General features: G+C 35.9%; 1 protein-coding gene across 6 annotated transcripts in view; it reads left to right on the top strand.

Moving 5' to 3' along the window:
* The window catches only part of SBF2 (SET binding factor 2), a 235244-nt gene that overhangs the window by 206186 nt on the left and 16290 nt on the right, over positions 1-12768 (top strand). For 3 of the 6 annotated variants that reach the window (XM_042038399.1, XM_042038403.1, XM_042038400.1), the window contains 5 exons: positions 1627-1698; positions 3792-3976; positions 6328-6504; positions 9378-9479; positions 10590-10775. In XM_042038399.1, coding sequence (XP_041894333.1) covers positions 1627-1698; positions 3792-3976; positions 6328-6504; positions 9378-9479; positions 10590-10775 — 722 coding nt within the window. The remainder of the gene's footprint in view (positions 1-1626; positions 1699-3791; positions 3977-6327; positions 6505-9377; positions 9480-10589; positions 10776-12768) is intronic. The other 3 variants (XM_042038401.1, XM_042038404.1, XM_042038402.1) reach the window with 1 other exon arrangement.

The raw sequence follows: 12768 nt of genomic DNA on the forward strand, positions 1-12768 counted from the left end.
GGGAGCCCAAGTGAAGGTGAGAAGTTGACAGGGGAAGAGGGAACAGAGAAAGGGAATATCTCCCTGGAGAGAAGTAAACAATAGGCTTTTTAGATCAGCTGATACAATTGTTTTAAAAGAAATTCTAAAATACATAGAGTATATAAAGTCTCTAAAGTTGTTCTCAAATCCATTATCACAAAGTTCTCACTACTTTTTCACAGCTAGATACATTTCACATGTGAAACAGCAAGCAGCTATGGATTATATCCTACACTGTGCAAAATACAATAGCTGTATTTTTGTGGTTTGGATTCTGGATCACTCTTTCTTTCCTTGTGTTTATTATCACACACACCAGGGCTGAAAAGCCAGGTTCAGCTATGATACACCAGTTGAAAATTACATTTTCTAATTTTTGTGCCAGACAATATATTTGTAATACATACATTTTAAAATACAAGTTAGAATAGTGCGTGAATAGTGTTTCTCATTTTTTAAAACCATCATTTTTCTGAACAGTCATCAGTTGTCCTGAATATTTGTGTCTGTGTCAAGTATGATTTTTTACTTTATCTGGAACATTGTCACGAAGCATCTGCCCAAAGCTCAGTCAAGTTGGTTTTGATCTGAAATGTTTGGTCAAATACTTACGTTTCATAATATATTTTCATTCTTTGATTTTTTTTGGTTGATATTTTTCATGAGAATTTTAAGTTCACACAAAAGCCATAGCTTTTCCTCTTGTATTACTTTGTAAGTATAGTGTGGTTCTGCAGAGCAGCACTTCTTACCTGGCATTGCTGTGTAATTTAGCAGAATAAAAAGTTTTCTTAGTATGTTCTGCTGCTATTGGAAAAATACTAGGATATTTATAATTAATAAATACAGGCCCAGCTCAGAGAATTTTTTTCAAAGCAGAAAACATTAACATTTTGAGTATGATTTAATAGAATATTTGTATTAAAAGGACTTGGTTGTGTTGATGTGGGTTTTGAGCCAAAGATATATACACTGATAAACATATAAGGGTCCCACTGAAAATGAGGATTTTTGCAAGGGAAGAGGAAATCTTTTTGTGTGGTAGATATTACATGTTTGCTTAATTATATACTTGTACACAGTCCTTTAAAAATGTTTGTAGGTGTATAGAACTAATATGCATTCTGCTTTCATTTTGAGGTCCATCAGATTATGTACTTCATGTCCCTAGACTAAACCAGTTTTTTATGAAAGGCATTTATGTTGGGATTTTTAATTAAACTAGCTTTCAGCTGAATGGAAGCTTTCAATAAAGTATACATCAGAATGATTTAATCATTACATTTCCTCTGATACTATAATTATGGAAAAGCACATGATGGCTGTGCTACATGTTTGAAGCTATTGCAATGACAATGGAAATTATTCCTGTTTGATAAATGGATACCTCCTTCCCATTTTTATATTGGTTTTGTGGCTTGATTGATGTTTTGTCTTGTGATGGCTAAGATTTGTTCTGTCTGATAAATTATGTACTATAAAGAAATGCAATATATACTTGATCTTTGGAAATTAATAAGTAACCCTTTTCTTCTTTCCTGCAATGTGTTTCGCTGCAATGTGCATTCCATTCCTCCTCCTTCTGTCTTAACTGTTATCTGCCAGTGCTTGGGTACAGAGATAAATGTTTCACTCATTCAAATTCCAAATCAGCAACTAAGGAAAGAGTCCATCAAGGTACTGTATTCTGTGTCCTGAAAGCCCATTCTTTTCTACCATCTTCTGCTGCAGTGTCCTAATTAATTCTAAAGTGATACTGACAGAAAGCCTTGTTTCTGCATTAACAAAATTCTGGGGGTTTTAGTTCAGCGTTGTGGTTTTGTTATGTTCTGGAGGTTTTTTGCGCATTGAATGTATGTGCAGTGACAGTGATTTAACACAGAGTGGTATGTAGAAAGTTTTCTCTGTGGAAGTTTTAAACAGCTAAAAATCAGTTCTGGAAAAGAGTAGTATTCCTACTGCTTTAGTAAAATAGCTAAGAAATACCACTATCTAGTCAATGAATTTCTTTCCATAATTACTGTTAATGAACAGGGGAAGGTTGATTACTGTCAAATCAGAAAGTCATGATACAGCGTATGCCAAATAACGAAAGCAAACAAACTACTAGGCAAAATTACAATAGAAACATAATTGTGCCTTTTAATCACTGCTGTCCATGCTGGTAAACATGTTCATCTGCATGTATTTGTAGCCAGTTTTGTTGCTTTTGATGTGCCACAAGTGCTAATGATGGGTGCATTTGTGAAATGTTCCAAAGTGTCACTGTGTATTTTTGTACACTTCATCTCTGAGGACAGCAATCTGGTGTTGGAGCTTGCATTTTTCAAACCAAATGAGCGAGAGCTTATTTCTCTTACTAAGTGTTTGCCATGGTTTCTGCTTGCTAAAGTCTTTATTGTTTCATGTGTAGTAGCTGAGGTGTGGAACAAAAGTTTGTGCTAAACACACTGCTTTACTGCATGAGGTGTTTTATGAAAGTGGCTGGCTGTGAAGTGGGAGCTGTTGAGAGCTGTCACTGACTCAGAGCTCCTTGCCAGCCATTCTCAGTTGCTGCAGTTCATCTGCTCACGTCTCAGACTAGCAGCCAGACGGGCAGAGAAGCTAAGCTGTACAGACAAGTCCCTGTTGAGGGTTATCACACAGAATTATTTTTTAATAGAAACCTAATCCTGCTTCTAAAAAATAGAATAAAATTATTTTGCTGGTTGAGCTATCTCAGTGGAATTTACTGTTATCTGCATCTTTTTTTCTTCCATGCAAGAAATGTTAACTATGCACATTATTGGATTTTCCTGAAGAGGGGTGGGTGTTGGTCCTATTGTACCTAAATTTCTAGTACTATGAGGTATTTATGGTGCCTCTTTTGGATATCTTGCCTCACAGATTTATGGACAAGCGTCTTTTCTGATAATCTGATTTACTGCATATTGGGATAAAGAATTTCACACTGCCATTTGGATGCCAAATTTAGTGTATTTAAGGGATTTTATTTTCAAGTAGTGCTATTCATACTCTGAGAATCCAATACCTTTCACATGCCTCATATTGCACACACAAAAACAATCTCACGAGATCCTGGTTATTAATTGAGGTACAAGAAACAGAAAAATATTTACTGCCTATCTTTTCTTCTAGCACTAAACAGGCCGTGGCAATCTGGTTTATCACTGCTTTATCTTACACTGAAATCACCAAAACTCTCTCAAGCATGATGAGATTAGAGCATGTCTGTGTGCTGTAGGAATTTCCTCCCCTGGCAGTGCCAACAGAGCTGCAGCAGCAAGGTGTACAACATGCAAACTCAAAGTGCTGTTGGGATGTTGGTGTGATGCCATTCAAAAATTGCTGCTTTTCAGGTGCAGTCTGTGGTTCCACATCACACTGCACTGTTTCAAGCTCATGTTGTTGCTAGCTTTGGGATTTCTGTACTTTTCTGATTTCTGTCCCTCTACAAATTTCATTTCCATGCACTTACATGGACATTACTATTTGCAAATTGTGATTTATCACCACATTACTGATATCATAGCAACTATTTCCTCTACAGTAGAAAGCTCTGGACAGAGTTAGATGAGTGTCTTAAGTTAAACAACAATGCAGTAGGATGGTTTTGATAATTTTTGTTACAAACCAATTTTTTTCCAGTACTTGCTGTTAATTATGTCCTGTGAGGGATGCATGTGACATGTTTAAGCGTACGTCTTAGTAATTCTGATCTCCAGTGCCTCACACAAAGAGGTTTTTAAATATTCTTCATCCTTATGAAGGTGTATGGGCGAGTCTTCGTTCAAGCAACCGATTTATCAACACTCAGACTCCATTCATTGATGTTGGTGCAAGACTTGCAGGGAAAGATAACACCCCTCCCTACAGCAGCAGCTCTTTTCTACAAAGTCAGCTTTTGAGAAGACAAGCAGCCCTCTATATATTTGGAGAAAAGTCTCAGTTACGGGTAATGGCAGTCTTTTTCTATGTGTAACATAGTTTTATTTGGTTGAGTTTAATTACTCTCATGTTGTTAGAAACAGTAAATAATATTCTAGATAAGCTGCATGGGTAACTGTCCTAAAGGTGTAAAGTCTAATGGGAATTATTTCTATATGGAGAATAACAATTAATGTTCTATTACTAAGTGGGGCCTGGGCTGGGTGAAAATCAAGCTCTGTGGTTATATAATGCAACGAAGTTAACCCAAATTAAAATATTAAATATTACTATCAACAATAAATATTTAATATTTAATATTAAAATAGTACATATTTAATATTAAATTAACTAAATTACCTTGAAGAGCGGTTAAAGGTCAGGCTCAAACTCAACAAAAATTTTGTGCACAGAGCTCTATTTGCCACTTTTGGTGAAGTGCTGATGTGTAGTTGAGCTGAGAGATCCAAATGGGCAGCAGATGGCCAGAGAGAAGTGGAGCTCTGCATTTGGAAGTTCTTGCTTTCAGAGCCACACTTAATGACACCTAAATACACACTGCTGTCCTCTGACCCTGCTGGCTGCTCATCTCATGTTCAGCTGAGTCCTAAGCTCAGTGGTTTCTGTTTTGGGAAACATGAAACAGGCTAATTCGGTAATTTAAAGTGCAATTTTATTTTTCCTGATGTGTTGAAATACGTTATGAAGGAGACAGAATGTTGTTAGTCAGGGAAGCAATTATCAGAGAAGGAAACCTTCATTACTGTGGGCAGGACTAAACTCACCCAAAGCCAAACTGATGAGAGTAAGACCAGCCCAGAACTTCTGATTTAAATACATGAAGAGGACCATGATGTCTGCAGTTTTGTACATATTTTTTCATAGATTTTAATGTTTTAGATTCAGTTGCTTGAAAAACAGATGTCCTCTAATTCTTAGTAGTTTTGCTTGTTTTCTGAAAATGTTTTCAGATTTTTTTTTTAAATCTCTGTGTTCAAAGATTAAAAAATCAGTTGTTTTCCACTTTCTTATTCAAAATGTGAGCATACAAAAAATATTACATATTTTTTGAAATACAAAAGGCCCAAAAACCATTATTGGTAGTAGGAAAATACATCACTATTCATTTTTTTCTGAAATTATATTCCATCAGGAGGTGGAGGCATCATGCTGTACATAGAATTAAATTGCTATAATCCAAAAATAGCAACCATTTTTGTTTGATTTCTTAATGAATGATAAGTGAAGAGTTCAATCACGCATCTAAAGTTGTGTAGCAGAAACTACTGCTTTATTCTGCTAAATACCATGTCACCTAAATTGATGAGGAAAACAGAAATATACAACATTTTAAAGAAATGGTGCTATTTTCCTCAATTGCTTTTGTCATGCATTATTACAGCTTACCATTGTTGAGTTATTGAATTTATTTTTGAACCATGCCAAAATATAAACGGAATTAAAGCCGGGCTTTCACTTTCCTACATTTTTGCTTGGCATTCTATGGAGGAGCTTAATGAAGATTATTTGCAGGCCAGCTTTAATTCAATGAAAGCAATTTCTGAAGAAAACTCAAGAAGTTTGGCATGAACCTCTTCAGTGATGCTCTTCATACTTGAGAATTGTTTTTCCTAATAATGTTCTCCATATTATGCTTTTCATCATAATCCGTTGGGTTTTGGTGGGGTTTTTGTTAGTCAGCTAACTTGTTCTCTTAATTCAGTCCTCCTCTCTTACTGCTCCTTTGCTAAATGCAGTAAGTTAAGTAAAACATGAGGAATTCTGCTAGGAAAACCATCCAGCTGCTGCTCTGTGCTGAACCAGGTACTTCAGTCAAACAACTCCCTCAATGTCCAGTGTCTCCTTAGATGAGTCAGCTGGTTTGCAGTTATGGGGGTTCTTTTTGGGTGTGGGGGTTACTTTTTTCTGCTTTATTGAACTCCCAAGATGTGTCCTGCACTGTTCATATGTCATCTGTACAGATATTTTCATTTTTATTTGTATATTGTTGATTTGCTTTAAAAATGTTAAAGACAGCACATTATGTTGTATATAAACAACTGAACAGATTGTCACTCAACTTTTTCACTACTATTACTGCTAGAATTATTATTATTATTATTATTATTATTGAAAATATGACTGCTGTGCACTACATTCTGCTGTTCTGGTTATAGCTGGGTACTTTAGTATGGTACATATTGCAAGGATTTTTATTATATTTTTTATTATCCTGGGCAGGTGTTTAGCTGCACAGATTTTTCATGAGGAATTAATTATTTAGCAATAAAGCAGGCAAGACTTTGGGATTTAAGGAGTCTGTCAGTGAAAAATATGCTTCCCTTTTAAATTACATCTGCTGTTGTCCTTTTCATACAGGGGTTCAAGCTTGATTTTGCTTTGAATTGTGAATTTGTTCCTGTTGAATTCAGTGACATCCGACAGACAAAGGCAAGCTTTAAAAAGCTGATGAGAGCTTGTGTTCCCAGCACTATTCCTACTGATTCTGAGGCAACATTCCTCAAAGCACTTGGGGAGTCAGAGTGGTTCCCACAGGTAATTTATCTGACAGGTACTTCTGATAATCTATACACAGTGCTGCTCACACAAAATAAATTCCAAGCTCTTGTGACAGAGGACTATTGTGTTCTAACCAGATGTTCATTGCTCATTGTGATCACTTTGCTTGTTATCAATTCTGGCATTACCTAAGCATTATTATTTTAACACAATCATAACATTTACAAATATGGGAGGCATTTTTATAACAAAATTTATGTTTTATAACATGGAACACACAAAGGAGAGATGACTGGGTTTTCTATCTAAATAAATTCATGGTCTTGGTTTTAAATTGTTTTTCTTATTTTATATATTTTAAAAATTAGAAAAAAGTGTGGAACAGTAAATGAGCTTTTTGATTTTAGAACCAGTATTTGACTCTTCCTATGTATTCCCACCCTGAATTTTGATATGCACAAGTTAAAAAATAAGCAAACATCTGTTGTGGGATATGGGGAAGTGTTTGTGGGGAAGAGAGGATTCTGTGTGTGTTGAGCTCTTCTCCCTGAATCTATACCTTTATTTCCCTATCTCATATTCCTTTACATAAATATTAACCAAACCAAGGCAAGACTGGAGCAAACTTGCAAGATTCAAATTAAGAAGGATGTGGGAAAGCCAGCTCTTTGTAAATCTAAAACCACTTTAATTACAGTGAATGTTTTTTAACAGCTGCTTGTTATGTTTGGAATCTGCTGCTGAATATACTTTTCTTGAATGCCATTAATCACAGAAAGCAGAATAGAAACTTATGCTGATTTCTTAAGGAGGAAATACTTGGGAGAAACCTGTCAGTTATTACACATCAGAAAATGCACTCCTGGTTGAAATGTCCTGTAAGGGGTGGCTTAACTTCTTCCCTGAGGTGTGAGCAGAGCTGGTCATGGCTGGGTCTGGCCACCGAGCTTTTCAGGAAGGGGAGAAGTGGGGGAGAGCATGAAAAAGATTTGATTTCCTCATCATGTGAACATTTTCAATCACAGAGTGTTTGAGCAAGTTGGTAAGTGTAGATAAATGAATTTAATTTCATTTCATCATTGAATTGATGAAATAAAACATAGCAGCCCAGGGATGAAGGTCAGATAACACTGGAGTTACTCTCTTTTGGCATATTGGAGGGGATCATTCTTTGCTTTGAGTTCATCACTCTGCTGAGGACTAGGACATAATGTGGCACACCAGCTTTGTTACATTGAAACCACATTTCTGTGGTTTAAATCATGTCATATCTGACTTATGTGATAAAGCTAATTTATGACTGATAAAGTTAAATTATGACTGATTTGGCACATTTTCTACTATTCCCCTGAAAGAACATAGATCTGTCATCTCAGAAATGTTTTTATTGTATTATGCTTTCCTCTTCTGGGCAATAGAAGTTTAACATTACTGATTTTAACACTGTATGGACTAACTATCTATAAGGATGTGAATGCATAGAAGAAAATTGAAGTGCTGCCCTATATTCTGAACACAAATTACAAAAATAGTGGTTTGCATTTTTAACAATGAATCTGTAAAACCAGATTGCATATCAGTTTCCTCATTAAAGATGGAAAAAACAGCCTGCCTTCTATTCTATTGCCCAAGAAAGTGTAGAAGAATAAACAAGCTTGGTTTTAAAAGTGGTTCTCTTTTCAATCTGTTCCTATAAAAATTGCAGGAAAATTAGTCTGTCTGGGTTGGGTTTTTTCTAAATAATGGCTCTGTGAATGCTCAGAGGAGTCAAGGATTTTCTATCACAATTGCTGTAGCAATATTTGGCAGTTTTTGTAAGAGGGAAAAAAACAGACTGCCCTGAATATGGATGAATTTTCTAGGGTTTAGCTGTTGTTTGGTTGATCTTTTTTCCTCTTATTTTCTTCAATTTAATTTTCTTCTTACTTTCCTGTGCCTTTTGTATTTTCTGAACTTATTTTTTTCCTTGCCTAAATGATCTTACATGATTCTTGCCATCTTTTATTTATTTTCCTATACTGTTTTCTTCCTTCTTTCAGGCTTTCATCTTTCCTATTGCTTCTGTTGGTTGGATTATATTCAGTGCTGCAAAAGAACAGTTTCACTCTGCTGTAAAAAACTGAATTGCTTATGTATTACCTATTATGTTGTTTACCAAGAGTGCTGTCATAGTGTACAAAAATGGTAAAATCATCATATAGATTTTTCTTTTTAGTAATAATAATGTGAAGTCTCATAGTAAGATAAAATCGCTCAGATTCACCTGAATTTCTTTAACCTGCTTATTTTAGCATCATTGTGTAATGAGTATTAAAGTGCAAATAATTAAAGTGTCATCTTTTCATCCATTTTTGCTTGTCTGCCCAACTATCTAAACTATTTCTCAGTTTGTTTTTACATTTGTGGTTTGATTATTCGTGGTGGTGTTGTTATTTTTATTGTTCAATTCATTAATTTCCAACTTCCATGGGATTGAATATTAGTAATATTATCTTGTAAATATCTTACATGGGTTCTCCCATCAAAGTACTTAGAGACTTTATGGAACATTAACATTTCACAGGAAATTATATTAGTATTAAGCCCAGGATGGAATTTCTCTCCAGTAAATCTGTTGGCTGTGTTGTTCCCATTCTCCTTTTTATGACAGCTATTTTATTACAGTACTCATTGGCTTTAATACATTTAGTTCCTATCTTCAAAACTTCCCTTATTTTTGTTGTAGTTCAGGTGGAAATCCTTAGACTCTTACATTTTACTGTTGCCTAATCAGTTGCATCAATGTATTTTTCTGTACTATATGTAGATCCAGGAATACATTTTTAAATATTAAATATTAAAAGATTCTCTTTATTTATATTTTCTAAAGATTTATCTAGAGTGTGTTACTCATTCATAATACTTTATAGCTTCACAGGATAATGCAACTGGGTGTGATCATCTCTGAACTCCTGGAAAATGGTTCTTCTGTTATGGTTTGTTTGGAAGATGGCTGGGATATTACTGCTCAAGTAAGCTGCTATAAAAACCTTGAAATAGTTAAATATTAAGAAAAAACACAGGCAATGCCTTTTTACACAAGTGACAGATAATTCGGTATGACGTGAATAAATTTGTGTTGTGGCAGAAACCAGAATGCATAGATCCTTGCAATCATGTGCAATTTACATCATGAAATAGTTCCTTAAAATGAATTCATCTGCGTTCCTGCACCTGACCATGTGTAAGAATGAAAGCTAAACACTGCCACAACTGTTAATTTATCATTTTAAACATAGCACAGTGTAAACACGGGAGGGATTTGTTCTCTTCCATTCACTTTCCATAAGTGATCTTAGGAGACCACACAGGAAGAACACTAAATTTGTGCCAAAGTGCCTGTAATACCTGCTGCAAGGACAGATCACCTCAAACTATAAATTAGGTGAATCAAGATCTGCTGCCTGATTTAATAGATGCATTGTGTCCATGCTGCTGCTTCGTAATTCAGAAGAGAAACACAGATATCCATAATTCCAGTAAATAAAACCTTCATGTGCAGCCAGCATCATAATACCAGGTAAACAAACACACAAAAGAATGTGACCATAATTATTGGAATCATTGCCAAACAATGAAGAGTAGAGAGGGGAGATACTTAGCTGGAAGTGCAAGAAGGCTGTGCTGCATTTTAAAGTCTCCTGAGATGCTGTTTATAAAAACAGACTGCAGTTGGCAGGTGCAAAAACTCTGAAGTAGCCCTCAGGACCAATTCTTTCATGCTTTATTTGCTGAGGTAGCAGATACTATCTTTTAAATGTTTATTGTAAAAGGGGTTTTATTTCAAACAATTTGAATGTAGTAAGCATTGTAGTCACCTCCCAAGTCTGTAGCTGCTTAGGTTTTACTTCTACAGATACCATGAAGTCTCAATGTAACTGAAGCTTTTTCGTGTGAAATATTATTTGGTTTGTTTTATAAAAGTACTTAATGTATGTGATAAAATACTTGTCATTGAGTTTATATGAAAGCTTTTGTTTTCTTGAACAATAAACAGGTCATTGAATGTTTATATTCATTTACTAAAGGTTTTTCCTAACTTCTGGGACTCATAACACAGAATATCCTGTCTTGTGATCTAGGTGGTATCTCTGGTGCAGTTACTCAGTGATCCCTTCTACAGGACACTTGAAGGCTTCCGAATGCTGGTGGAGAAAGAATGGCTCTCTTTTGGTCATAAATTCAGTCAACGCAGTAATCTGACCCTCAATTGTCAGGGTAGTGGATTTGCTCCTGTTTTCTTACAGTTCTTAGACTCTGTGCATCAGGTAAGCCAACCTCTAACTTTCATTTACAAGAAGGTTTCATAAAGAAATGTCATTTCAGATGTTATAGATACAGGTTTGAGAGAAGACTAGTAACATCATTCCCTAGGTTTTATTAAAATGAATGGATCTCACCTCAAGAAGTGCGGGAATGGTTGTCTAGAGGAGACTGACCCATCCATACACAGCAGACTCAGAGGGATGCTTGGTAGTAAGGATCTATTAAGGTCATTTGTGTAGAGGTTTCAAAGAGAGGTTTTTTAAGTTATGACTGGCTTTTAGAGTCTTTTATTCAGAAGGAGGAATGGTGTGATTTGTAGTACCTTGACTAGACAGTTCTTCGTTCCTTGTGCCTGATGATGAGCCTTGAAGAGGCCTTGTACTGCACCAGTTCTGGGAGTAATGCCAGCTATAAACCAGGGGTTCTGAGATGTTCTGATTTTTATGTCTAGTACATGTGCGGAAGAAGATGGACACCACCAACTGCGTTGTGTAGGAAGAAGTTGGGTTAAGAAGATTATACTCATTTCGGGTTAATTCTGAAGTCTGTCCTTTTCTTCATGTCAACCCACTAAACGAAAATTCTTTGCAGAGTTTCTGTGTATGCAAATACAGGAGGGGTGCTTGCATAGTTCACCTTGTACATGTGTCCTTCTTTTCCCACTTCTCTGATTTTTCTCACTGAAAAAGCTGAAAGTTTCCTTGATATTATTAACCTGTGTTAAAATGTATGGATGACTGTGTACCACAGAAAATAACTGTTAAAGCACCAACCTTTTTACTGGGAACACACTTTCATAGGGAATATTTGCGTGAAAGAGGAGTCTGTGAGTAGCCTTACTCTGCTACCTGAAGAAAACTCCACAAATTAAATAACTTGCAAAAGCAATGGAGAACATTCTTCAGATATATCTATGTCAGACTGATAAGGAATGAGCTTATGAGTGAAGACTTACTGAAAAATATGTTATGGAAAAAATCCCCAACTTTCTTTGTGTCCCAATGTTAAACACCAACAGCCATCATTATTGCTGTCTCAGAAGTTAATAAATCATAACCTTGGAATTTGCATTGATTCCTACAGCATTCCCCTTATGAAAACCTTAGAAATTTTTGTCACATCTTCCGTTTCATCCATTTCCCAGTGGTTGTGGTCGTAAGGTTGGTTTTTATTTGAAACTGGGAGATTTCTCTGGAGAGAATCAGTACTGCATTTTTCATTCAAAGAGGTCAATCTGCCCAAGTGTCACACTTCTTCTTACAGGAGGCTTAGGGTTATTGCTCCTTTTCTGAAGTAGAATAAAACCATGTCCTTGGTTGCAGTGGCTACAACAGGACAAAATTGCCATGTGCTGTAATACTGATACCCATCTGCCTGGTGGTTCATTCAATTCCGTGAATTAAATCATTTGTCTTCATCATGGTGCTGTATTCTCTCTGCTCTCAGTGTCTAAGCTTAAACTGGCTGATTGGATAACAGCATCCATTAGCAGAATGGAGTAAACCTATATCTGATTTAAAGCAGTAGTGTAAATTTGGAGTGAATCTTTCCAGCATCTCCCCTTACCATTTTTTGATGCTGGTCTGCTGCATATGTACTAGGTTTTTCTGGGAAGAATTTAAACCCAAAATTTCTGCTTCAGGTGTGTACTAAACACTAGCTCTTAGAAGGTCTGAGCCAGTGATTTGTCACTTAGCTTAAAACCACTGGGGACATCAGTGTATAGTGGAGTCATCCACTCAACCAGACTAGGTTAGTCTGGGTAAAACCACAAATGTGTAGTATGGCTGCAGGAACCTCAGCTCCAGCTGCTGAGTTCGGTCTGTTTGTCTACTCTGGGTTGCTTCTAATTACTTGCTAATGTAGACGTAGCCTACATCCTGTTTCTGACCCTGGAAACACTTTGCTTCAGTTTTACTGTAATAAATCTTAAAAAGTTGTCATTAAGAAAGGCAAGGAAATTATCCATGCAGTATTTCTTTCTCAAGTGATTCA

The sequence above is a fragment of the Corvus kubaryi genome, unplaced genomic scaffold (genome assembly GCF_017639235.1).
Source record: "Corvus kubaryi isolate FWS band 111438036 unplaced genomic scaffold, C.kubaryi_AGA036_p1.0 37392, whole genome shotgun sequence".
In the NCBI taxonomy this organism is placed as follows: Eukaryota; Metazoa; Chordata; class Aves; order Passeriformes; family Corvidae; genus Corvus; species Corvus kubaryi.